This window comes from Balaenoptera borealis (genome assembly GCF_965194805.1).
Source record: "Balaenoptera borealis genome assembly, chromosome: 16".
Classification (NCBI taxonomy): Eukaryota; Metazoa; Chordata; class Mammalia; order Artiodactyla; family Balaenopteridae; genus Balaenoptera; species Balaenoptera borealis.
Window position 1 is genome coordinate 52,483,492 of NC_138872.1, and position 22,927 is coordinate 52,506,418.

At 59.1% G+C, this 22,927-nt stretch overlaps 6 protein-coding genes across 8 annotated transcripts; 5 read left to right on the forward strand and 1 right to left on the reverse strand.

The window, feature by feature from the left end:
- The first annotated feature begins 419 nt into the window (after nucleotides 1-419).
- LOC309613777 (uncharacterized protein) lies at nucleotides 420-3,087 on the forward strand. Its single transcript, XM_082361100.1, has 5 exons — nucleotides 420-742; nucleotides 835-870; nucleotides 1,346-1,375; nucleotides 1,476-1,508; nucleotides 2,518-3,087. The coding sequence occupies exons 1-5, from the start codon at nucleotides 649-651 to the stop codon at nucleotides 2,721-2,723; spliced, it is 399 nt and encodes a 132-aa protein (XP_082217226.1). The 5' UTR covers nucleotides 420-648; the 3' UTR covers nucleotides 2,724-3,087.
- A 572-nt stretch (nucleotides 3,088-3,659) lies between these two features.
- On the forward strand, nucleotides 3,660-5,985 carry LOC309613776 (glycine-rich extracellular protein 1-like). The gene is made up of 6 exons (XM_082361099.1): nucleotides 3,660-4,442; nucleotides 4,626-4,758; nucleotides 4,845-5,018; nucleotides 5,171-5,284; nucleotides 5,472-5,516; nucleotides 5,911-5,985. Exons 1-6 carry the CDS (start codon nucleotides 4,395-4,397, stop codon nucleotides 5,934-5,936), a joined length of 540 nt encoding a protein of 179 aa, XP_082217225.1. The 5' UTR covers nucleotides 3,660-4,394; the 3' UTR covers nucleotides 5,937-5,985.
- Nucleotides 5,986-6,238: 253 nt separating this feature from the next.
- Nucleotides 6,239-14,529, forward strand: LOC309613159 (uncharacterized protein; the record flags this gene model as incomplete). The annotated part of the gene is made up of 3 exons (XM_082359715.1): nucleotides 6,239-6,254; nucleotides 8,746-9,591; nucleotides 9,915-14,529. 2 exons carry the CDS (start codon nucleotides 6,239-6,241, stop codon nucleotides 9,489-9,491), a joined length of 762 nt encoding a protein of 253 aa, XP_082215841.1. The 3' UTR covers nucleotides 9,492-9,591; nucleotides 9,915-14,529.
- Nucleotides 14,530-14,595: 66 nt separating this feature from the next.
- CLDN9 (claudin 9) lies at nucleotides 14,596-16,822 on the forward strand. Its single transcript, XM_082358751.1, has one exon. The coding sequence runs from the start codon at nucleotides 15,658-15,660 to the stop codon at nucleotides 16,309-16,311; it is 654 nt and encodes a 217-aa protein (XP_082214877.1). The 5' UTR covers nucleotides 14,596-15,657; the 3' UTR covers nucleotides 16,312-16,822.
- Nucleotides 16,823-17,030: 208 nt separating this feature from the next.
- On the reverse strand, nucleotides 17,031-20,668 carry CLDN6 (claudin 6). 2 transcript variants are annotated; one of them, XM_082358750.1, is made up of 3 exons: nucleotides 20,587-20,668; nucleotides 20,073-20,400; nucleotides 17,031-18,341 (listed from the first exon to the last, which is right to left on the reverse strand). In XM_082358750.1, the coding sequence occupies exon 3, from the start codon at nucleotides 18,313-18,315 to the stop codon at nucleotides 17,650-17,652; it is 666 nt and encodes a 221-aa protein (XP_082214876.1). In that variant the 5' UTR covers nucleotides 18,316-18,341; nucleotides 20,073-20,400; nucleotides 20,587-20,668; the 3' UTR covers nucleotides 17,031-17,649. The 2 variants fall into 2 exon arrangements, with proteins under 2 accessions (XP_082214876.1, XP_082214875.1); XM_082358749.1 differs by having other exon boundaries at nucleotides 20,509-20,668.
- A 108-nt stretch (nucleotides 20,669-20,776) lies between these two features.
- TNFRSF12A (TNF receptor superfamily member 12A) lies at nucleotides 20,777-22,843 on the forward strand. Of its 2 annotated transcripts, none has more exons than XM_082358752.1 (4): nucleotides 20,777-20,934; nucleotides 21,683-21,809; nucleotides 22,010-22,144; nucleotides 22,230-22,843. In XM_082358752.1, exons 1-4 carry the CDS (start codon nucleotides 20,841-20,843, stop codon nucleotides 22,435-22,437), a joined length of 564 nt encoding a protein of 187 aa, XP_082214878.1. In that variant the 5' UTR covers nucleotides 20,777-20,840; the 3' UTR covers nucleotides 22,438-22,843. The 2 variants fall into 2 exon arrangements, with proteins under 2 accessions (XP_082214878.1, XP_082214879.1); XM_082358753.1 differs by having other exon boundaries at nucleotides 21,683-21,787; nucleotides 22,230-22,512.
- Nucleotides 22,844-22,927: the final 84 nt, after the last annotated feature.

Genomic DNA, 22,927 nt, shown 5'->3' on the forward strand with positions numbered 1-22,927 from the left:
CCTTCTCTTCCCCAGGCCTCGGAGGACTGAAACCTCAGAAGCCAGGTGAGACCCGCCCTCCCATCTGGCGTCACACAACAAATACTCCTTCAACAAACATCCCCAGGGCAGCCCAGCCAGATGGGGTGGCAGGCCTTCCCGAGCCTGGGCAGCAGGAGGAGGCAGGCAGGAAAGGAGCATAAATGTAACGGGGGCACATTCTGGGGAGGTGGAGGCAGAGGCGGGGGCCCGCTGGCCGTGCCCCACTGAAAATCTTGAGCTGGGGCATCTGAGAGAGAGAGGACCAGAGAGGGTACAGGCTCTGGAAATGGCTGGGGGCCAAGGAGGCGGGAGCTCATGCCCAGAGCAGAGCATGCGGTTGGTGAGGGGACGTCAAGGAGTCCACCTTCCTGGCTGGTTGGTGTGGGTGGTGGTGGTGACACCAACCAGACGGGACCCAGGCAGCTGGGATGGCGTTCAGGCTCCACAGGGAGGCTGGACCCCAGGAGGAGCCCGAGGGCCCGGCTGGGGGTGGGGTGGTGGGGGAGAGCTAAAGGACCTTGCTTTGTGCAGGGGCCTCAGAGAGGCTGTACCCAGAGCCCGTCTCCTGCCCCCAGGCCCTGCAGCTCAACATGGCTATGGAGCAGGTAGGGGCAGGCCTGCCTGGAGATGCTAGGGAGGCCCAGGGATGGGGCCAGGAGCCCTAACCTGCCCCCTGTCTCTCCACCAGGCTTCGGAGCCAGTGTGAGACCCCAGAAGCCAGGTGAGCCTTGTCCGGGCATGTCTCTCCACCTCCCCCCAAACCCTAATCTTCCCTCCCCCTATTCACACACCCATCTCCATCTGTCCCCCCAGGATTTGGGAATAGCAACGGACTGGGAGCCCAGCCAGGTGAGACTGGTGGGCTCTGGGGTGTGGTCCACATCTAGGCATTCTCTTCCATCTCCCTCCCAGGCCTTCAAGAGGCAGGATTGGTGAAGGATTAAGAGGGGGTGGAGAGTCTCCAGGGTTCTGGCTTGGCTCTGTAGGGGGGACCACAAATCCTTGCCTCTAACTTAGCCAGGGTCCCCAACCCCCTGCTTATTCCTCCATCCCTCACAGGGCCCCCAGCTCAGAACTGAGGGGTTGGGAGAAGCTGGAGGCTGGGCGAGGAGGAGAGAGGAGGGGGCGAGGTGGTCCCCACCCAGACTCTGTTCTAAGGGTCCTCTCCTGGGCTCCTTGGAGAGGGCAGAGTTGGTAATGGAATGCAGCAGAGGAGGCTCCAAGTTTTCTGGTCCCTAAACTGGGAGGAAAGGGAAGCCCAGTTTCTGGCCTCCTGTGTTCCTCAACCTCTCCCCACCCCCCCACCTCCTGCCCATCCCCACAGGGTCTGCGGTTCCCATCGGCTACGGACCAGGTACAGGAGTGGGTGATGGGGGCAGATGCCAGGGTTCTGGGGGAGAGGCCCAGAGGGGGGTCATGGATCCCTTACCTGCTCCCATCTCTTTCTTCTCCAGGCATTGCTGAGGCCATGAAGCCTCAGAAGCCAGGTAAACCCTCCCTTTCTCTCTACTCACACTGTGATATTGTGATTTATAAGAAGAAATATGTATGTTTAGTCTTCCTCACATTCCTGGTACTGTGCTCCTGAAAGCCTTGGAATTTCCTGGAGAGAGAGAGGGAGAGAGAGAGAGAGAGAGAGAGAGAGAGAGAGAGAGAGAGAGAGAGAGGGAGGGAGGGAGGGAGGGAGGGAGGGAGGGAGGGAGGGAGGGAGGGAGGGAGGGAGAGAGAGAGAGAGAGAGAGAGAGAGAGAGAGAGAGAGAGAGAGAGGGAGAGAGATGTCTTTTGTTATGTTAATGAGGTGACTTTTGGAAAGCCCCTAGGTCATCTGAGGGTGGGGGCTGGTTGCCAGGAGAAGCAACCATGTGATTGGAGGGTTGGAACTTTCAGTCCCACTCCATGGGTCAGTGATTTAGTCAATCATGCCTATGTAATGAAGCCTCCATAAAACCCCAAAAGAACAGGATTTGGAGAGCTTCTGGGCTGGTGAACACCTGGAAGTGCTGGGAGGGTGGTTCATCGTGCCTTCCCACGTGCCTTGTCCCTTGCATCTCTTTTAACTGGCTGTTCCTGAGTTATATCCTTTTATAATAAATCGATTACGTAGTAAGTAAAATGTTTCCCTGAGTTCTGTGAGCCGCTCTAGCAAATTAATCAAACCCAAGGAGGGGTGGTGGGAATCTCTGATCTACAACCAGTTGGTCAGAAGCACAGGTGACAACTTAGACTAGAAGTTGGTGCCTGAAATGTGGGGTGGGGGTGGGGGGAGAAGTCTGAGCCTTTGACCTGTGGAATCTGATACTGTCTCCAGGTAGACAGTGTCAGACTTGAGTTAAATTGTAGGACACCCAGATGGTGTCTGAGAATTGCTTGGTGGTGTTGGAAAAACCCCAGAATTGAACTTGGTGTCAGAATTGGACCCCCCACTTCTCTTACCCCCAGAAACTGTCTACTCCCCCCACTTTATTCTTCCTCATAACCCCCACTCTGTCTCCCCAGTTTACAGGAATGCGCTGGGAGTTGGAGCCTTCCCAGGTGAAGGGCCCCAGCCAGGTGAGGGGGGCGGGGTCAGGCCCTGGAGTTCTGGGAGGTGGGGAAGAGGGGGCATAGGGCGCACTGGGCAAAGAGGACGAGAAGGGGCAGGGTGGGGTCCACCTGTCACTCAGCCTCTGTCTGTCTCTCCCCAGGCCTGGGAGGGGGCTTGAGCCCTCCGAAGCCAGGTGAGTCCATCCCTGCCTCCCTTCTGCCCCTTCTGAAGTCTCCCCCACCCAGCCCCTGCCCTCATGCCCACACTTCCTCCCAGGATACATGCCAGGGAATGGGCTGCAGCTCCCTCCAGGTGAGCTCAGTGGTGGCCTCAGTAGGGGAGACAGAGGGCTCCTTTCTGGGGAAGGGCTGGTCAGGTCTGAGGGGGCCTCTGTCTCTCCTGCAGGTCTGGGAGGGGGTTTGAAACCTCAGAAGCCAGGTGAGCCAGAGCCCTCTCCATCCCTGTCTTGCACCTCCTCCTGCTGTCCTTCCAGAACCCCCCTGCCTAATACTGTCCCTCACATCCCTGCTTTTCCTCTCCAGGATATGGCAATGGCAATGGGCTGGGGGCCCAGCCAGGTGAGGGGACGGGGAACAGAGGGAAGTGGGGGGATATTGCTGGAAGGTGGAGGGCGAGGTGGGTAATAGCAGGAACCACATCAGGTGGCTGGGTCACCTTGTCCCCAGAGCAGATTGTGGCCCTTGGGAGCTGGGCTTTTTCTGGCCTGGCCACTGTCTCCCCTGGAAGGTGTGTCTGCCCTAGAAGCCACCACAGGCAGGTGGCTTGGCCATGTGGAGGCCAGGAGGGCAGCCTGGGGGCGGCACTGGCCTGGGCTCACTGGCCCCTCCCTTCCTCCCCATCTAGGTCCCTGCAGTGGTGGGGTCCCTCCACGGCTTCTTGCCAGGCCTCCCACTCCAGGGATCCCTTCTGATAAAGCAGGTGGCTGGGGCCTGAAATCCCAGTGCAGAACGGCAAGTTCCCAGGTCAGTGCGGATGAGGGACCTGAGGGCCCCTGGTGGGAACCTGGTCCCAGGAGGGGCTGGGCCTGGCTGGGCCACTCAGAATCCCCCAGGCCTGATCTCCAGCAAGTCAGTGAGGAAAAGCCTGAACTCTGGCCCTGAGACCCCACATGACCCCCAATATGACAGGTCCCCCAGCCCCTTCCCCCATGGCAGTCTGTGGCATTCCCCACCTGCCCCACCCTGGGCTCACTCCTGTCCCCTGGCTTTCCTTCTAGTACCTACTCCAGCCATCCAGTGGGGGCCGAAACCTCAGGAAGCAGGTGTGTGTCTGCCTTCTCTGCCCCACCCCATGCCAGATCAGGTCATTCCTCCATCTCCCTTGTTCCCTGGGTCATCTCAGGTGTTCAGGCACCTTAAGGCCAGGAAGTCCCTCTCTGAGTCTACCCTTGGTATCTCTTGCTGCTTTCTTATCTCATTTCTTCTGGTTCCATTCCCTGTGGATGAGGAGAGTCCCTTCCTCCTCAGAGTCCGGAAGGTCCATACTGGGCCCCCAAGGAGTTCGGGAAAGTCTGGGTCCTCCCTGCTCATCTCCATTCCCCTCACAGGGTACCGGCCTCTGAATGGCTACAGACCAGGAGCAGAACTGGGTGAGGAGGCCCTTCGCCTGAGTTCTCCCTCCCCTCCCCTCCACCAGCCCAGGAAGCAGGGAGGCGAAACCGGCTATCTCTGACCCCTGTTTCCTCTCCCCCAGGCTTTGGTGGTGGCCTCAAGCCCCAGAAAGTCGGTGAGCCCCCGGGTCCCCATCTTGGGCATGAGCTGTGTCTCCCTCACAGCGAGTGCTCCTTGTCTGTCAGTCTCTGTCCTTATCCACCCAGCAATTATGTACTATGCGCTGGACCACAGTGGTGGCCAGAGATGGTGGGATCCTGTCTCAGGTGAGGGCAGAGTGACAGACTCAGCAGGCAGAAAGGGAAGTGCCCAGAGGGAAGGAGGGACGGCTTCCGGAAGGTGGGCTCCACTGGGTTAGCTGGATGATGGTGGGGGATTGTGGGAGGTCCTCTCTAGGCTGCCTCTGAGTCAGTCTGTCTGTCTGCCCCTCCCTGTCTCTCCATGAGCAGGTCACCCTGGCCCCCCCAATGCTGCCCCCACCCCATCCCAACCAGCCCCTCTCCCAGCGCTCTCCTGCAGGTTTTGGTTACAGGAATGGTGGTCTGGGAGCCACGGTCTTCCCTGAGGCCCGCGCACAGCCAGGTGCCTGGGGCTGCTGGGTAGGGTGGGGTGGGGGTTTCTGGGCTCAGGGGCTGCTCCTGCCTCTGACCTTCTCTTTCCTCCTCCAGGGTTCCCTGGGGCTGATGGCTTTCGGAATGGTGAGTTGGACCCAGGGGACACCGTGCAGGGGGTGGGGGAAGGGATGTCCGGGGCGGGGCAGGAGTCAGCTGGGTCTCTTGCAGGGTATGAGGGGGCAGCAGTTGTGCGCCCCAATGTGGCTGCTCCAGCCCCTGGAGGAAATGGTAAGACACGTTGGGGGAGCAGAGGGAACCCTAGCAAGGGTGGCGGGGACCAGGCTGAGTGGGTGAGGGGCTCTGAGACCCTGGAAGGACTGGGGCATCCTGAATGTACAACTCCGGTGGGCAGGAGTCCCAAGCCGGCTCTCCTCCTTCAGGTCAGGCCGGGGCCCCGAGGGGCTCTCCCTGGCCCTCCCTCCAGCCCTGGGGGGCCAACTTGAGGCCTAGATATGGGGCCGGAGGTGCAAATCCAGAGGTCAGGAGCCAGCCAGGTAATGGGGTGTGTGGGAACGGGTCATCAGGGGTCGGGTGGCTGTGGAGAACTGGGCTCTGGGCCCTGGGCCTAGCCGTACAGCCCACCTTATAGCCCTGCAGAGATGGAGAGAGGGCACTCCTGGTGGAGGGAGTAGCAGGGGGACAGGAGGGACTCAGTGTTCTCACCTCTGCCCCTCCCCCCAGGGCCCTATGGGCAGCTGAGGCCAGAGCTGGGCCCTGGGCCCTTAGGTGAGTGGGGGTCTCCCAGGGCCTGGGGTAAAGCTGGGGTGGGCAGGAGGACTGCAAAGTCCTCTGGTGACTGGGGTGCCTTGGCTTGTCTGTGTGCCTTAGGGGGCCCTGAGGTGAAGCGAGGCAGCAATGGCCTGATGGGAAATGGTCATGGAAGTGAGAGGGAATGCAGGGCCCCTGCCCCCACTCATCCCATGCCACCATCGTTGCCCCTCCAGGCTGCACGGGGGGACACCCCCAGCCCTCGGGGGGGACATATAGCCAGCTCTCAGGCTACCTGTGTGTGTCTGCTGGGTGAATGGCCTCAGAGGCCAGGGGAGGGAGAGGAGTCATGTCCCCCAGGAGGTGAGGAGGGAGCCAGGGCTCACCACGGCCCTGCTCTGCCTCTTCCCAGGCCGCTGCCCTCTTGGGAAATGCTGAGCACCAGAGCAGGTCTACTGCCCACCCTGAGCTCCTCTGTATCAGAGCCTGGGCTTGGCCTCTAGCCTGGTGTCTCCTGCGGGCTGGAACTACCAATGAAGGCAATGTGCTTCCCTGTTTGCCTCTGTGTGCTGTGTGCAGGGGATCACTGGCTGGGTTGGGGGCCAGCTGGGGGCCCCTTATTCATTCCTTCAACAAACATCAACACAGCTGTGTGCCAGGGGCTGTGCTCCAGATGGGAGAGATGTGAGAACTCAGGCCTGCCCTTGGGGAGGGGGGCATCACGTGGTCACAATCTGGCAATGGAGCCATGTCCAAGTTAGGGGACTTGTGCGTCATTTGTGTTTTAATTTATAATTAACTTATTAAAATGATCCAACTAAAAATCTCATTTTCCTTAAGCCATTATACTTGCTTCCAGACCTCATTGTATTGATTGACCTTATAATTTGGATGTAAAACTCACTTTCACATTCTTTGATTAATACTTAATTAGATTATAAATTTGACAGATCAGCTTCTCCCTAAATATTTAGCATGCTTTACAAGCCTGATTAATTCAATTCCCTTAGACACTTCAAATAATTACACACATAATCTACTTGATCTCTTAACAGGGTGAGGGGGTGGCGTATGTATGTACAAATCCAACCAGTAACTTCTTCCTAATCACTTAAGGGGCTCTTGGAAATGAGCCCCTCTTGGAAATGAATAAATCAGACATTTAATATCTCAGATTACTGAACACTTTCAAACATTTTAAAAAGCCAGTTACTAATCCAATGTCGGTAATCAGTGCTACTGGATTGCTTTGTTTTCTCATCCCATGATTATAAGTATAATCACCCAGAAATGTGGAAGCAAATTACTCTCCTAGGCTGGGTCCAGAATGGAGGTTGCACAATTGGGGATTGATCTGCTATTCTGAACTTTGACCCAGGGCTTGGCTAGTCCCGGAACCAGTCTCTTTGAGCCTCTGTTCTGAGCTGTGCCTTCCCAAGCCTACACCTTTTGCAGTCTGGTGAAGTTTTGTCTTAACTGAAGAATTCCAGCGGAATAGAGTTGATGGGATTTGGCACCCTATGAGGAACTCAGCTTGTCTTTCTGTGGCCTGATTTAGGATAACAGGTGTAGACCAAAATCTGACTGCAGTATGCACAAGGTTTTGGGTTGATCAACCTTGAGGAGGTTGTGTAAACATTATTGGAATTCCAGACTGATTTCTCTTAGCCTACCTCATTTAATTTGCTCTTTTTGAGAATCATTATAGACTTTTGCTTTTTCACAGAAGTATTGATTCTTTAAAAATATCATCTTAGGCTTCCCTGGTGGCGCAGTGGTTGAGGGTCCGTCTACCAATGCAGGGGACATGGGTTCAAGCCCTGGTTCTGGAAAATCCCACATGCTGTGAGCGGCTAGGCCCGTGCGCCACAGCTGCTGAGCCTGTGCTCTGGAGCCTGTGAGCCACAACTGCTGAGCCCACATGCTGCAACTGCTGAAGCCTGCACACCTGGAGCCCGTGCTCCGCAGCAAGAGAGGCCACAGCGGTGGGAGGTCCGCACACCACAACGAAGAGTGGCCCCTGCTCTCCGCAGCTGGAGGGGGCCTGTCGGCAGCAATGAAGACCCAACACAGCCAAAAATAAATTAAATAAATAAATTTATTAAAAATAAATAAATAAATAAATAAATCCTGGATGTCATTTTTTTTTTTTGGTCATTTCTTTAAAAAAAAAAAAAGTCATCTTGTGTTTCTCTGACCTGAGGTGTGGAATAAACCACATCGTCTCTTTACTGGAGAACAGGATTAAGAGCAGCATTTGGGCACAGGGGCCACAGAGCAGACTGTCTCAGTGAGGGCAGTCGATGATATTCTTTCTAACCCACTGAGAAATGTTCTAATATTGTTTTGTTTTTTTAAAATTTATTTATTTTATTTTTGGCCGCGCTGGGTATTCATTGTTGCATCCAGGCTTTCTCTAGTTGCCGCGAGCGGGGGCTACTCTTCGTTGCGGTGCACAGGCTTCTCATTGTGGTGGCTTCTCTTGTTGTGGAGCACAGGCTCTAGGCACACGGGCTCAGTAGTTGTGGCTCGCGGGCTCTAGAGCGCAGGCTCAGTAGCTGTGGCGCAGGGGCTTAGTTGCTCCGTGGCATGTGGGATCTTCCCGTACCAGGGCTCGAACCCATGTCTCCTGCATTGCCAGGAGGATTCTTAACCACTGTGCCACCAGGGAAGCCCTCTAATATGTTTTAATAAAGGTTTCTATATTCCAATTTTAAATAGATTGACCATTTCTCATTCTTTCCTGATTGTCACCCATCTGTGCTGTTTACAACCATTCTTAACAATGTTAACGCAAATGCTGCACGTCAAGCTTTGCTTTTGAATTGATATCGTTTCATCTTTTCTGTAAGATCATTCATTGGGAATTTGCGTAGATCTTGACCTACACCAGGAGCATCACTCCGGAATCCCTAAGGGCAAACCCCCCAAAAAAGAGATCCATACACTCTCCTCATTGGCTGTCGTAGGGAGGGCGGGCGGGGCTGTAGAAGGGGCTGCGCGGCTAAGTGGACCCTCAGGCCAGTTGGGGGCGCCCACTGCACACGCAGCGCCTGGCCTCAAGGATGGTGAGGGGTGGAGCCTGCGACACCTCGGAATACTATGATTGGCTGGAACTGAGGGAGGGGCAGGAAGAAGATCTTGACAGAGAGCGCTGCTGCCTCTGATTAGCTGCCAGTGACAGCTCGTGCCAGCCGGCGGGAGAAACGCACAGGTCGCCGGCGCATTGGCCTTTGATTGGCTGGAGCGCGGTGGCTCACGGCTCCGATTGGCTGGGCCTCTCGCAGCGCGGCGCGTGGGCCCCTGCTGGAGAAACAAGGCCTCCACGGGCTGTGCGCGCGGGGCCCTGGCGCGGCGGTGGTGGCCAAGCTGGCGGCCCGGCTTCCTCGCTCTCGCTCGCATCCGCGGCTGGCCCGCGCCCGCGTCCACTCGCGGTTAGGCCGGGCCCGTGCGTCTCTATCCCTGACCCCACCGCCTGCTCCGTCCCTGCCGCACCCGCCGCTGCCCGGACTGCCGCCCGGCCTGAGCCCCGCGCCGCCGCCGCCTCCCTCGGCGCTCGCCCTGGCCGAGCTGCCGCCACTGCCCGCGCTCCCGCTGCGTCCCGAGCCGCTGGCGCCCTGGGGCCCCGGCGCCCACGTGGCGCTGCCCGACCTGCCGCCGGAGGCCTGGGCTTCCGCGCCGCCCGCCGCCGCGCTCGCCCTGCAGGACCTGCCGCGCCTCCCCGCGCCCGCGCCGCCGCCCGCGCACCTGCCGTTGCCGCCGCTGCCCGAGACCGCGGTCGCCGCCACGCCCGGGCCTGTGGGCGCGCGCGGCCGCCCGCCACTCAACGCCGAGCCGCCCCCGCAGCCGCTGCCGCCGCTACCCGCGCGGCCCTCGCCTTTCAACCTCCCGGCGCCGCCTGCGCCGCGCGACCCCTGGCCGCTGCCCGCCTTCCCCCCGCCGCTGCCACTGCCGCCCCCGCCTCCGCACTTTTTCCTGTCGCCGCCGTGCTGAAGGCCCGGCCCTCCCCGCCCCGGAGGGGCTGCGGGAGGGTGAGTTGGCAGCCTTGCCTGGATTCAGGGGCTATGGCCCTCGCCGCCTTCCCCGCCGGCAGGTTCAGAGGGCGTGGGTCGGAGCTCGGCTTGGGGAAGAGGGAGGGCGTGTCGGGAGCAGCCCAGCTTTGGGGGAGGAAGGAGCAAGTCTGAAAATAAGCTCATTTGAAGATTGGGGCCATTTCTTCCATTTTTCCTACTGTCCTACAGAAAGCCTCTTGCCTGGCCATTTGAGAATGTAACTAATTCCTGGTACTGATAAACTGGCTGGTTATCTGGGCAGGTGGGGCTGGGGAGCCCACAGCACGCGGCTTGAGGAAATGAAAACAAAATTTAAAAATACTTTTACTAGAGTACGCAAAATGTCTCATTTTTCCTTGTACAGTAAAGGGTTTGGATGCCATCGCTAAGGTCTTCCTCTGCTGAAGTTTGTATGGCTTCTTGGAAACTCAGAACCTGCCTTCCAAGTTTTAAGAAGTCAAACTTTCAGCTGAAATAGATCCTGGGGTCCCTTGGGCCTGGGTGCACGGGGAGAACAGCGATGTTGATGGACAGTCGATACTGGGCCTTGGAACAGGAGTGTCACATGCAAGGGCTCTGAAGTCATCCCCAAGAGACAGGAAAGCTCCCAGGGTGAGTCATGAGAGGAAGCCCCTGTTCTCTCCCCCCATCTTTACCACCTCCCTTCACCACCCCCCACCCCCCTTTCTCCCCAGCATGTACAATGCAGAATAAAGTTCCCTTTGTTACTCAGGTGGCTTGGGCTCAAGTAACCAGGCAGACGTCCTATCTCAATGGGCTCTTCTACAGCAGCTCAGGAGTGGTATCAGGAAGCCAAATTGACCTTGGGGGACCTCTGAGAGCCTGGGACCCGCCAGCAAGAAAAGCAGTGTATGAGTTTCCTGAGACTGCTGTAGCAAATCACCACAAACTGGGTGGCTTAAAACAGAAATTTAGTCTCTCTTGGTTCTGGAAGCCACAAGTCCAAAATCAAGGTGTCCCAGGGCCATACTCCCTCCCAAGACTCTAGGGGAGGGTCCTTCCTTGACTCTTGCAGCTTCTGGTGGCTCCAGGTGTTCTTGGTTTGTGGCTGCATCACTCCAATCTCTGCCTCCATCTTCATATAACCTTCTCCTTTGTAGCTGTGTCTCACATCTCCCTCTTGTTTTTCTCTTATGACACCTGTCATTGGATGTAGGGCCCACCCTTAGTCCAGAATGCTCTCATCTTGAGATCCTTAAGTACACCTGCAAAGACCCTTTTTTCAAATAAGGCCACGCTGACACGTTCCAGGGTTTGGGACTGGACATAGTGTTGGGGGCCACCATCCAATCCATACAGGCAGTGTGCTCTCCCTTGTGGGTCTGGCCCACCTGCCACGCTGTCTTTCAGCTTCCCTAAAGCATGTGTTAGGCCCTACCCCTTGCTGAACCTGAGCCTTGGGTGCCCTTGGAGTACTCGCGCAGGATCCAAAGGCGCTAGTGCCTTGATAAAGCTCTCACTGGCACAGGAAAAAAAGTAGACTGACTTTCCCCTTTGCTGAATTGTGGCCGAGTTCGCATTCCTGCCGGCTTGCTGCTTCCTCTATGCTCTTTATGTCCTCTAGCCCTCCCCCCTCTGAGCTGAGAATCAGACAGTAAACAGGAAGGACAAGACTGAATGTGGGCTCCTAAAGAAGACAGCACTCTCAGAGCTTCAGATGGCTAACTGCTGCTGGTTGTAAGCTGACAATTACGACTGATAATAAAGTTGTTACCCAGTCAGTGGAGTCGGCCCCAGTTCACAAGTGAAACTGCCATTGTGCTCTTGATGAAATACTCCTGTCCCAAGTTAATACCTACAATAATACCTAAGGTGTGCAGGGCACTTGCGGCCCAGCCAGTGCCTTTTGCAACCCTGGAGGTAAGCAGGGCAGCCTTCTCCCTCTGGTTTATAGCCAGGAGACACCCGAGATTAGGCAGTTGTGACTTGCCCAGCAAGGTCCTGGGGTGGGTTGACACCACGTCTGACCCCCGAGTTCACTGATCTGCGCGCTGCGAGTGGAGAACACTCTTTGCTTTCTGAGACGGGGACATGGACACGGTGAAAGTGAACCCGGGTGGAGGGTGGCTTCCCGTGTAATCAGATCCAGTTGCTGTTCTGTGCAGAGACTTCCCCGTGACGCAGGGAGCCTCGAGGAGTGGGAGGAGGAGGGGATGGCTGGCTCTGGAGGAAAGGACAGGATGCAGGGAGAATGGCTTGAGGGAGGCTCAACATGGTGAGGGGGGGGTGGCCCGGCTGGGCTGCGGGCTGCACTGCCTTTGGGGAAAGAGGCACCAGGAGGCCCAGCTTACCCTCAGGAAGCTCAGCCAGCGGTGCTGGGCAAGGAGCCCGAGGCTTTGAAGTCAGTCTGGGGTTGCATCAGGCTTGTCCTGTTTCCCACGTGTTCTCTTGGCCAAGTTCCTTAGCTCTCTGAGGTTGCTCCCTTGTCTGTAAAATGGGGGCGTGAGTCCGTGAGAATTATTATGGGCTGTCAGTGTTTCCTCTGCTCCTTTTGGTTCAGGAGCCAGGGGCTTCCTACCTGCAACTTCGGGGCCTCAGGTGCCACCCCAGGGAAACAGGCGACGCAGCCTTTGGGGTTGTTGTGCAGCCCCCATAGCTACCTCCATACCCTTCCTGGCACCATGGTGGCCACAGTCAGTTCCCCTCTTTTGTCCTGTTCTCCTGTAAGGGGAGCGAGATGGACAATAGGATTGGAGTTAACCCCCTCTCACTTCACCTCCATCTAAGCTGAGCTCCAGTCTCTTCTGCCCACCTGAGCCTCCCACCCCTCCGCCCTCCCAGAGAGAACAAAGGTTAGTTTCGGTTCTGTCACTCCCTGAAGGGGTGAGGAGGGCAAGCCCCCCTCCACTTCCTTGGTTTCCTCCCTCAGTGGTACAGCGGGGAAGGTTCCCCTCCCCCACCTCTTTCCCAGGAGGCTGCGGATGAGGTGGGGCTTCCTGCGGACTCGGTAAAGTGTCATTGAGATGGTAACTACACAGTGGGGGTCCCGGCCTCTCCCCGTTGATAGCCTTCCAGCCCGAGTCCCAGGCCCAGCCTAGGCCCCAACTTTAACCCTTCGGTTCCCAGATCCAGCTGAATCCAGGTTGACCAGAGGACCTAAGAGAGGGCCTGGGGCCTCCCAGCCGTGGCCTAAGGAGGGCTGAGAGCTGAGGGTGGGCAGTACATTCCTGCCCAGGTGCCCTGGGACTCTGACCTCTGCTGCCCACCCCCCCCACACACACACACAGTGTGCCTCTCCTAGTTCTCTGACAAATGTCCCCACTTTTACTCTCCGTCTAGGCTGTGGAGGAGGTGCCTTATCAAGAGGGGGAAAAGTGGGAGACAGGTGGGAGGAAGCTGAAGCTGCCTGGCCCCCGGAGGCAGGTCTGGCTGGGATTGGTCTCTGGGGGCGGCGGCGAGAGGGGTATCTTCTTCCTCTGAGCGCCCACCTCCCGTGTGGCAGTGCAGGGGTAGAGTGTAGACATGTCGGGCCAAAGAGGAAATGGGATCTAAGAAGTTTAGGGTCCTCTTAGTGCCATCTCTGGGCACCACGTTTACCTGGTGTGTGTAGTGCCCACACCAGGCCCCATCACGACGTTGAGGGGAGGGGGTTGGAGCTGCCCGTGGAACTGGTGGGCCCTTAAAGCAAGGCCCAATTGCAGGTTGACCAACTGTCCCCGTCCCCCGCCACCCCCCTACACAGGACTCAGTGCTCAAACCAGAAATGTACCAGGCAAATCAGGATGAGTTGGTGACCTTATGCCCAAGGCAAGAGGCAGACTGTCTCCAGGCCTGGGGAGGGAAAAGGCCCTGGGCTGAGGCTGCCCAGGATGGGAGGCCTTTTGTGCGGGTCGGTGGGCCCTCCAGAGATCCGGGTTGGCTGCGGCTCCCTGACACCTGCCCAAACCTGTGTGACTGGATTCCTGATGGCCCCAGAGGGAGCCCACTGAAGGCTTGCCTCTATTTGCCCTTCTTCTCAACCACCCCCCTACCCCCATGAAATCTGAGGCCTGGGGGCGTGAGGGGGCACTAGATGAGCTGGACAACCTGCCCGGGGTTGCCCCTGCCCATCACAGCCAGCAGGGAGCTCTGGCCGGTTCCCAGCCAGCTAGCATCAGCACCCTCCTCCCGTCTTCAGGCCAGGGCCACCAGGTCGGCCCATACCAGTTGATCTCTGCCCCTCTCTGGGGAGGCACCCAGTGTGGAGAAAGCTCCAATCATTGGAGTCCACCTATCAGACCCACTGGCTGGTACTGGCCTCAGTTGCTCCATTTTAGGGGGAGGGGTTCTTGTGCTTTTCTGGGGCACCCACCCCTTTGCAAATCTGATGAAGATATAAACCTCTCTTCCAAAAAATTGCTAAAACCCATTCCCAGAAGCAATGCAGCCACTTGAAATTAAAATCCTTTATAAATGAAGCCCCACTGGGCAGGTGAGGAGGCACCTAGCACCCCACCCCTCCCTCAGGGTCGTAGAGTGGTGCAGTGACCAGGTGTGCATTGGGGTGCCTCCCACCCCTGCCCTCACAGGCCAGGTGAGCTCCAGCTTCCTCAGGAGGGCGGGTGGAGAGGCTCTCCCCCGGGGGTCCTCCCCACCACCCTGGAGAGTGGAATTTTCATCAGCCCCCAACTCCCTTTTCACACAATAATCCTCAGTTCTTAGTACCCAGGGAGGGGCTTGAAGGAGCTCATGGCCCGCACAAAATGAGGGGCTCCTGTTTGTGTGCTTCTCAAAGGGATCTTTGACCCAAGGAAGCTAAGGACCTTGACCTTCCATGAACTGGCCCCGGGTGGGGGGCAGGATTTGAGCCATGGTCTGTGTGACTTCCAGGCTGCCCCCACGAGGGGAGTCACAGGCTCTGAGGGGGTCTTCAGGAGGGGTGTCTTTCCTGAGGACTGTGGGGCAGGGCTCAGGGATGCACTCCTCTGTGGTGTCCCACTCCCCGAGGAGCAGAGTTGGGTGCTGGGGCTGCACCCCCACGGAGGGCTCGTGCCCCTGCTACTCTCCCCCTTCCCCCTCCCCCACCTGCACAATGGGCTCTTTGTCCCCGGCCCCCAGACACCCTCAGCTCAGCCCCCAGTTTCAGCAGCAGGGGTGGGGATGGCGCACCTGAGCTGATATAGAAGTGGGGGGGCGGTGGTTTTCTAGGCCATTGCCTGGGTGATGCCACCTGAGCTGAGCGCCAGGCACCTGTTGCTGGGGAACAGTGCGGGCGGGGCCCCTCCCTCGGGAGCCGCCAGCGCCACTGGGCTGAGACGGGAGACAGATCGGATTCCAGAGAGTCCCCGGTTGGCGGGCAGGTGGACAGGGGCGAGGTGTGTGATACTGGGGAAGCTGGTGCGTTTGCGTCACGGGGTGGGGGAGAGCAGAGGCAGTGGTGGGTGGGGGACAGGAGGCTCCCCAAGATGCCCTCCCACTTCTGTCCTGAGCCAGTTCCTTTATTGCCCCCCATTCCTTCCTCCACAGCCGGTCCTCAGTCTCCCCATTCCTTTGTCCATGGGTTCCCATGGCATGGATGTTCTTTCTTCCCCTGTTCCATCCTGGTCATGACCCACCCCCGCACTGACCCTGAGGCCCGCATCCCACCCCCAGCCCCCCCTCCTCCCATCACTCTGGCTTCCCCAGTCTCGGCCTCTCTGCTCCTCCCCTGACTTGGCCTTAAAACCCCGCCTGCAACCGGGAGCCGGCAGAGTCCCCAGGTGGCACCGCCAGGTGAGCCGCTCAGCGTGAACCTGCACCAACTCTGGGGACACGTCTCTCTTCAGCCTGAAGGTGGGTCGGGAGGGTCCGTGCAAGCTGGGTCAGACAGGCGGCGGTGGGACCTGACTGCAGGGTGGCAGGAGCAGCCGCTGGGCATCTGAGGGGCGACGGGCCCCTGGAAGGGACACCAGCTGCTCAGCTGAGCAGGACTTGAGGTTGATTTGTGTTTGTGGAGGTTCAGAGACACATCTGTGAGGGGCACGGAGCGAGGAGGTGCCTTGCCAGAGGCTCACAGATGTGAGGACTGTCTTGGTCAGAGGACGCTGACTTACGCTCCGCAGCATCGGACCCACTCCTGCAAATCAACCAGGCCTCCTAGAGTTGGGAAGACCTAACTGAGGGGACAGATGGCTTCGACTGGTCTTGAACTCCTGGGCATGACCCTGGCTGTGCTGGGCTGGCTGGGGACCCTGGTGTCCTGCGCCCTGCCCCTGTGGAAGGTGACCGCCTTCATCGGCAACAGCATTGTGGTGGCCCAGGTGGTGTGGGAGGGGCTGTGGATGTCCTGCGTGGTGCAGAGCACCGGCCAGATGCAGTGCAAGGTGTACGACTCGCTGCTGGCGCTGCCCCAGGACCTGCAGGCTGCCCGAGCCCTCTGCGTTATCGCCCTCTTGCTGGCCCTGCTTGGCCTGCTGGTGGCCATCACGGGTGCACAGTGTACCACCTGCGTGGAGGATGAAGGCGCCAAGGCTCGCATTGTGCTCACCGCAGGGGTCATCCTCCTCCTCTCAGGCATCCTGGTGCTCATCCCTGTGTGCTGGACCGCCCACGCCATCATCCAGGACTTCTACAACCCCCTGGTGGCTGAGGCCCTCAAGCGGGAGCTGGGAGCCTCTCTCTACCTGGGCTGGGCGGCGTCTGCCCTGCTTATGTTGGGCGGGGGCCTCCTCTGCTGCACATGCCCCCCGCCCCAGATCGACCGGCCCCGGGGACCGAGGTTGGGCTACTCTATCCCCTCCCGCTCGGGTGCATCTGGACTGGACAAGAGAGACTACGTGTGAGGTGTATGTCCATGGAAGCTTGCTGCTTAGAACCTTGACCTTGTGCTGGATGCCCTGCCCTAACCCTTGCCTTCTACTGTCAATCCCTCCCCAAGGTGAAACCCACTTTCCAGATGCTGGAGCCCAGCCCGGCTGCAGGGCTAGTCTCAGTGGGCCTGACTGAGTCTAGACCCTCCTCAGTGGGGTCCCCACCTCCATCCAGGCAGGGTGCCCTGGCCTGCCCCTGCTTCCCCCAATTTTCTCTCTTCTGCTCTCTTTCTTCTTCAGGCTTGCCCTCCTCTTCCTCTGAGCCCTCCCCTGCCCCCAGAACCTGGGCCTCACCCAAAGGGCAGTAGCTCCTTATGCCCTCCCTGGCCTGGAGTTGGTCCCTTCCGACCTGGCCACTACCAGCATCCAGAGGCCCAGGACAGGTCTTCTGGGAGCAGCCACTCTCCTCCAGGCCCAGAGGCCCTGCCCATCATCTCCCCCCTCACCCCCACCTCTGAGTAGGGAATAAATAGACCATTTGTAACTCGGCTCCTTTGATCTGTGGTTGGGCTGGGAAGACCTGATGGCCTCTCCTGGGTTTGTCAGGCCAAGGCCTGCTCCAGGTCCTGCCCAGTGGGTAACCTCACTCAGGCCATGCAAGGCACGGGGGCAACATGGGAGGTGAGTGACCTGTGCCCACCTCCTCCTGCCAGGCTGGCACTCAGCAGACCCCCAGCAACACCAAAGGCAAGTAACCAAACAAAACGTGCTTTATTTAGTAAAAACTGGTGAGTGTGGGCAGGACATGGCAGAAGTGCACAAGGGCTGGGGATGGGAGGGTCAGGGGTCAGCACAGGGGGGACATGACTCAGGATGGAGGAGCCAGAGGTCAGAAGACTCGGAGGTGGGTGGGTCTTTGGTGACTTATCACCTGCTCCTCTAGAGGCTACATGTGGCTCAAAAGCCCCTGGGGGTTCCAGAGGCCTGACCAGCAAGGGAAGGCTTGTCCCTGCAGGCCTAGGGAGGCCCTACCCACAACATCAGCAGGAACTCTCGAGGACAGGATGAAAGCACCTGGACAGCAAGCACCCTTCACATGGGGCCCAAAGCTCCAGGTTGGTCTCTAAGATGGGGGTGTCTAGGGTGGAGAAAGATCCAGAAACTCTGAAGCATCACCTCTTTGGCTCCATCATTCAAAGGTGAGGAACGCCAGTAGCAGAGCCCAGGTGGGTTATCAAATGGATTAACCACCGCACCCCCCCCAATAAAAAGCAAAAACAATACCAAAGCTGTCATGGATCACCATTGCCATGGCTCCAGGTCAGAGGGTTAGGCTCCACTATCAAGGGAGCCCCCGCTCCCCTTCCCAAGTTACACGTAATTCTTAGTGGGGTACTCAGAGGGACCCCGAGAGGCAGTATGCGGGGCTGATGCCGAGTATCGGGCCATATAATGGCTGGAGCCCCGGGACCCCCCAGAGGGGCAGGTGCAGCACAGTAGCCCCCCACCCAGCAACAAAAGGCCAGAAGCTGCCCAGCCCAGGTAGAGGGAGGCTCCCAGCTCCCGCTTTTGGGCCTCGGCCACCAGGGGGTTGTAGAAGTCCTGGATGATGGTGTGGGCCGTCCAGCACACGGGGATCAGGGTCAGGACTCCTGAGATGACAAAGATGATCCCAGAGATGAGCACCAGACGGGCTTTGGAGTCCTTGTCCTCCACACAGGTGGTGCACTTGGCCCCTGCGAGGTAGACCAGCAGGCCGAGCAGGACCACTAGGAGAGTGATGACACAGAGGGCTCGGGCAGCCTGCAGGTCCTGGGGCAGCGCCAGCAGCGAGTCGTACACCTTGCACTGCATCTGGCCAGTGCTCTGCACCACGCAGGACATCCACAGCCCCTCCCACACCACCTGGGCCACCACAATGCTGTTGCCGATGAAGGCAGTCACCTTCCACAGGGGCAGGGCGCAGGACACCAGGGCATTCACCCAGCCAAGCAGCGTCAGGACGATCCCCAGGATCTGCAGACCAGTGGAGGCCATGGCGAGGTTGAGGTTGAGGAGCTGCACTGTGGGACAGAAGCAGAGTAACGTTAAGATCAGCTGGCCCAGCCCCTGGTTCCCAATGAATGCTAACCCCCATGCCACATGCCATGGCCACCACACAGGACACCAAGAGTATGAACCCTGGGAATCAGGACACCGTGCCCTGTAACATGGGCAAGGCATGCTCCCTGAGCCTCATTTTCTCATGGGCAAAATGAGCATTTAATGCTTTAGTATTTTTTTTTCCCCAGACAGGCACTGGTTTATAAGAGTGAAAAAGTAAGCAACCCAGTCCTAGTTGTTTTGAGTGCAAATGAAATATAAAGCCTATGCACATGCTTGCCCATGGCTTCAGCTACTTTGGGTACAAAGGGGCAAAAGGGATGAAACAACAGAATGCAGTTTTTTGGTGGTTTCCACAGGGTTAATGGGTGGTAGGTTTGCTCTAGCCATGAGTTTCAGGCTTAAAACTTAGTTTTAACACCAAGAATAGAGATCCAAGTTTCCTCCCAGCACCCAACATAAATGTCCAAACCCTTCACCCCATCTTGGTTCTGTACCCCAAACAGGCGGTTGCCAGTTTGATCTTAAGATCTTGTGTACATGGTGGCCAGTCAGCCCTGGCCTTGCCTGCCACTGCCTGGCTCAAACCAACCCCACCCAGTCAGACCCTGGATGGGCAGGAGAGATGGAGGGAAACAAAAACAAAAACAGCCCTCCCACCCCAAAGCACTTCCTTTCCCAAGGCCACCGGCTGCCTCCCTGGTTCCTGCCCTTCTGCCCTCCCCTAGGGGGGCCACAGAGCAGACCCCCAAGGTTGGTGACATTTTTTTGTGTATTCTTGCCCCAAATGCCATCCTCTCAGGACACAACTTCCCTAAAAGAAGTTACCACCCTTGGGGTCTGTCCAGTGAAACATCTCCTCTGGGGCAGCCCTGGCCCCCTCACATCCCACTTCGTGTTGGAGGTCGCCGCGGGGGATCCCTTCTGTTCAGGGTCCCGTTGTGGCTCTCCATTGCCCAAAGTTCCCGCGCACGGCTCGGACCTAAACTTAGCACCGGCCCCACCAGGGTGGCCAGAGGGCAGACTCTCCACTCATTTGCACTCACCCATAACCCGGACCGAACTCATGACCTGGGGGGAGATAGGACGCGGCGGGCCGTACAGCGCTAATCCCAAGCCCAGTGTCAGCCCTCCAGGACTCTGGCCGGGTTAGGGCCGGGGCCATGCCAGACTAGGCACCCGGCACCTCTCCCTTACAAGTGTGTCCCTGCTCTCGACCCCTTCCCTTTCCACGCACTACAGGCTCGGCTCATTCGAGGGCGTCCCCTCCCGCTCTCGATCCCTATTTCCCTTCTGAGTCTGGCCCGAAGGAGGGTGTCCTCAGCCCCCCAGCCTGGAAGCCGCGCACCCTGGAGGGTTCTAATGGCGGCTCTAGCTGCAGGGTCCGCTCCCGCAGGTGAGGGGGAGGGGAGCCCCGCCCCAGAGGGAAGCGCAGGTGGGGGAGGGGCGCCTGGGTTTCGGTGCCTTTGTCCCCGGGCTGGGGGGAGGGGCGTTTAACCCATAAGCCAAAGGACCCCATTAGGGCTTTGGTGCAGCCCCCCGCCCAGGGGCTCCTGGCCCTGGGTGACTGCCGCCCAATCAGTTCAGGTTCTTCACGCGCACCCCAACCCAACTCCGCCACTCCCCCTGCCCCCCCATCTTCGAGGCACCTACCCCCTCCCCCACGACACGCACACTTCCCCCAGGCTCACCTGCGAAGGAGTCCACAAAGATTCGGAGTAGCAGGCGGAGTGCTGGGACGGGGGCGGAGGCGGGGGTCTTAAAGAGGCAATGACGTCACCGGACCACCGCCCAGGGGAGGGGCAGAGACCCCAGTCCAGACCGCGGCGGACGCGCGAATCCCAACCTCGTCAGTGGGGGGCGCTCGAGCCTGGAGCCGCTGCTCCCCCATCTGGCCCGGGTGCAGGGCATCAGCTGGCTGAAGTCCGGCAGGCAGTGGGTCAAGGCGTAGGGTATGGGGCCGAACAGAGCTTGGGGCTCGACTCCAGAACTCACCTAACCTTCCCGAGCCTCATTTTACTATGAAAAATGGAGACAACAAGCCCACATTTTACTATGTAACTATGTCCTAAGGTAGAAATTAAAGGGCACAGTATTATTATTTTTGTTGTATTGTTATTATCATACCCTCGGGGCCCTTAAGAAAGCAGCTTTCTCTGTGCTGGGTTGTTTCGTGTCAGATCTGCCCTCTCGCCCAACACGCACCTCCTGGGCTTCCGCACCGAGAAGGCAGGGCCAGATCTGCATCCCTTTGGCGTTCTGGCCGCTCCCACACAGAGACAGCGTTTGTTGAGCGAATGACTGAACTTAGAGGTCCGGGCGGGACCCGGCGTCTAGGGGTGGATCGCGGGGCGGGCAGAGGCTAGGGATCCGCCCCGGAAGGCGGGGGCGGGGCCGCTGCTGTCTGCCCCGGTACGCGGGTGGCCAGCGCAGACTGCAGCCGCCGCCCGACGAGCACCATGTCTCCCGGCCCGCTACGCCCGCTGCCGCGGCTCCTCGTGCTGGGGCTCGGGCTGGCGCTGCTGCGCGCCGCGGCCGGGGAGCGAGTGCCAGGTATGCCCGGCCCGGGCTGGGCGGGAGGGCGTGGGAGATGGGGGAATCCCAGGTCCGGGATCGGGGAGCCGTCATTGGGGGCCTAGAGGAGGGGGCAGAACTGGGGGGACTAGGCGGACATGGGGGTCAGGTGGTCTCCAGACACCGCGCTCCCTGGCCAGGAGAGGTCCCATCTCGCTCCCAGCTTCATCCGTAGTCCGGGCCTCAGTTTCCCGCCTGTCCAACTTGGGGGGCGGGGGAGGCTTCGGTCCTGAGTCTGGACTCGGAAGTGGAGAGAGAAAAAAAGTTTGAGGGAGGGATGTCCCGTCCGGTAAGGTGGCACGCCCCCAGCCTGATCAATACCGGGTCTGCCCACCCCCCTTGACCGAAGAGTTGGGGGGGGTGTTGAGAGGCACGGAGGTCTGTGCCCCCCATACCATGTGGGGTGCCCCCTTCCATCCGGTGACTTCAGTGCCCAGCTATGCGGGGGGAGGGACCGGGGTCGGGCCCGGTGCCCAGGAATGAGTCACCCGCCGGCGGCGGCGGCGGGGGGGCTGTTATGGGGACCTGACCCCCTCCCCCCAGCGTCCCGCACTACGCCCCCCTCTCCCCCGCGCTGCCGTGTCCCGGTCGGGCCGTGCGGTCACCTGTGAGGAATGTGGAGGGAGGGCGCCGGTGACTCACGTTATTCGAGCCGGCCGACCCTGACCTCAGCCCCCAAAATAGCCGTACCCCGCCCCCCGCCTCTGACTCGCGGCCCCCTCCCCAGGCACCACCCCCTGCTCTCGCGGCAGCTCCTGGAGCGCGGACCTAGACAAGTGCATGGACTGCGCATCGTGCCCCACGCGACCGCACAGCGACTTCTGCCTGGGCTGTGAGTGGGGGCGGGGCCAGAGGCAAGCGGACCCCAGACTGGGGGAGAGGGTTGCTGGGTGGAGAGGGGAGCAGATCTGTGGAATTAATCGGGAGAGGCTGGAGTGAGGAAGGGGCTCTGACTGAGGTAGAGACCACGGTGGAGGAAAGGCTTAAGGCTCCGATCTAGGGGGCGGGGCTGGTCCCTAGAGGGGCGAGGTCTGACTTGGAGTCCCGCCCCCAGGCGCTGCGGCCCCTCCAGCCTCCTTCAGGCTGCTGTGGCCCATCCTGGGGGGTGCCCTGAGCCTGGCCCTCGTTTTGGGGCTGCTTTCCGGATTCCTGGTCTGGAGACGGTGCCGCAGGAGAGAAAAGTTTACCAGTAAGTGTGCCCCCGCCCGCCCGACGGCCCCCCATCATTCCTCAACATCTCCCCCGCTCCTGATGCCCCTCTTCTTATCTTGCAGCCCCCATCGAGGAGACCGGCGGGGAGGGCTGTCCTGGCGTGGCGCTGATCCAGTGACAGTGAGCGCCCCCTGCCAGCAGGAGGCTGTGCCCACTCATCATTCATTCATTCATTCTGGAGCCAGCCCCAGCCTCCCAGACACAGCCAGAGCCAGGCTGCTCCAACCACAGGGGTGTGGAGGGATGGGGGACAGTGAATCACCTCTCTGAGGCCTGGGTCCAGGCTTCAGAATGGCCTTCCAAGGTGTCTGACTGCCCTGACTCTGGCTCCAGAATAGAAAAGGAGACTGTGGCTGGCTCATGCCAGACAGCTGACACTAAGGAACCACAGCATTTGCACAAGGGTCCCCCCACCCCCACTATGGCCTGGGGGCCAGGCTGACCTGAGGGACAGACACAACATCAGGACCCACCCACTCAGATGTACTGAAATTCCACCACGGGGTCTCAGCCTGGGGGGCTAGGGACCTGTTCCTAACACTAGGGGGCTGGCCCTCTAGCAGGGCTGGCCCTAAGACACTGCCCCTCCAACCCCCAAAATGGGGGAGATATTTATTTTGGGAAGAAAGTTTGGAGGGGGAGAGAATTTATTAATAAAAGAATCTTTAACTTTAAATGGTTTGGAGAGTGGCATGATCCCAGCCTGACTTCCCAGAGCTGGAGGGAGGAGTGAGTCAGCCGCGGGGGTGGGGGTGAGGCT

Coding starts and splice junctions, on each gene's coding strand:
- LOC309613777 (XM_082361100.1), top strand. CDS start 649: ATGCTAGGGAGGCCCAGGGATGGGGCCAGGAGCCCTAACCTGCCCCCT. Junction 1,376..1,475: donor TCCCATCGGCTACGGACCAG/GTACAGGAGTGG, acceptor TTTCTTCTCCAG/GCATTGCTGAGGCCATGAAG. Junction 1,509..2,517: donor CATGAAGCCTCAGAAGCCAG/GTAAACCCTCCC, acceptor CTGTCTCCCCAG/TTTACAGGAATGCGCTGGGA.
- LOC309613776 (XM_082361099.1), top strand. CDS start 4,395: ATGCGCTGGACCACAGTGGTGGCCAGAGATGGTGGGATCCTGTCTCAG. Junction 4,759..4,844: donor TGAGGCCCGCGCACAGCCAG/GTGCCTGGGGCT, acceptor TTCCTCCTCCAG/GGTTCCCTGGGGCTGATGGC. Junction 5,285..5,471: donor AGAGGTCAGGAGCCAGCCAG/GTAATGGGGTGT, acceptor CCCTCCCCCCAG/GGCCCTATGGGCAGCTGAGG.
- CLDN9 (XM_082358751.1), top strand. CDS start 15,658: ATGGCTTCGACTGGTCTTGAACTCCTGGGCATGACCCTGGCTGTGCTG.
- CLDN6 (XM_082358750.1), bottom strand. CDS start 18,315: ATGGCCTCCACTGGTCTGCAGATCCTGGGGATCGTCCTGACGCTGCTT.
- TNFRSF12A (XM_082358752.1), top strand. CDS start 20,841: ATGTCTCCCGGCCCGCTACGCCCGCTGCCGCGGCTCCTCGTGCTGGGG. Junction 20,935..21,682: donor GGCCGGGGAGCGAGTGCCAG/GTATGCCCGGCC, acceptor CCCCCTCCCCAG/GCACCACCCCCTGCTCTCGC. Junction 21,810..22,009: donor GAGTGGGGGCGGGGCCAGAG/GCAAGCGGACCC, acceptor TCCCGCCCCCAG/GCGCTGCGGCCCCTCCAGCC.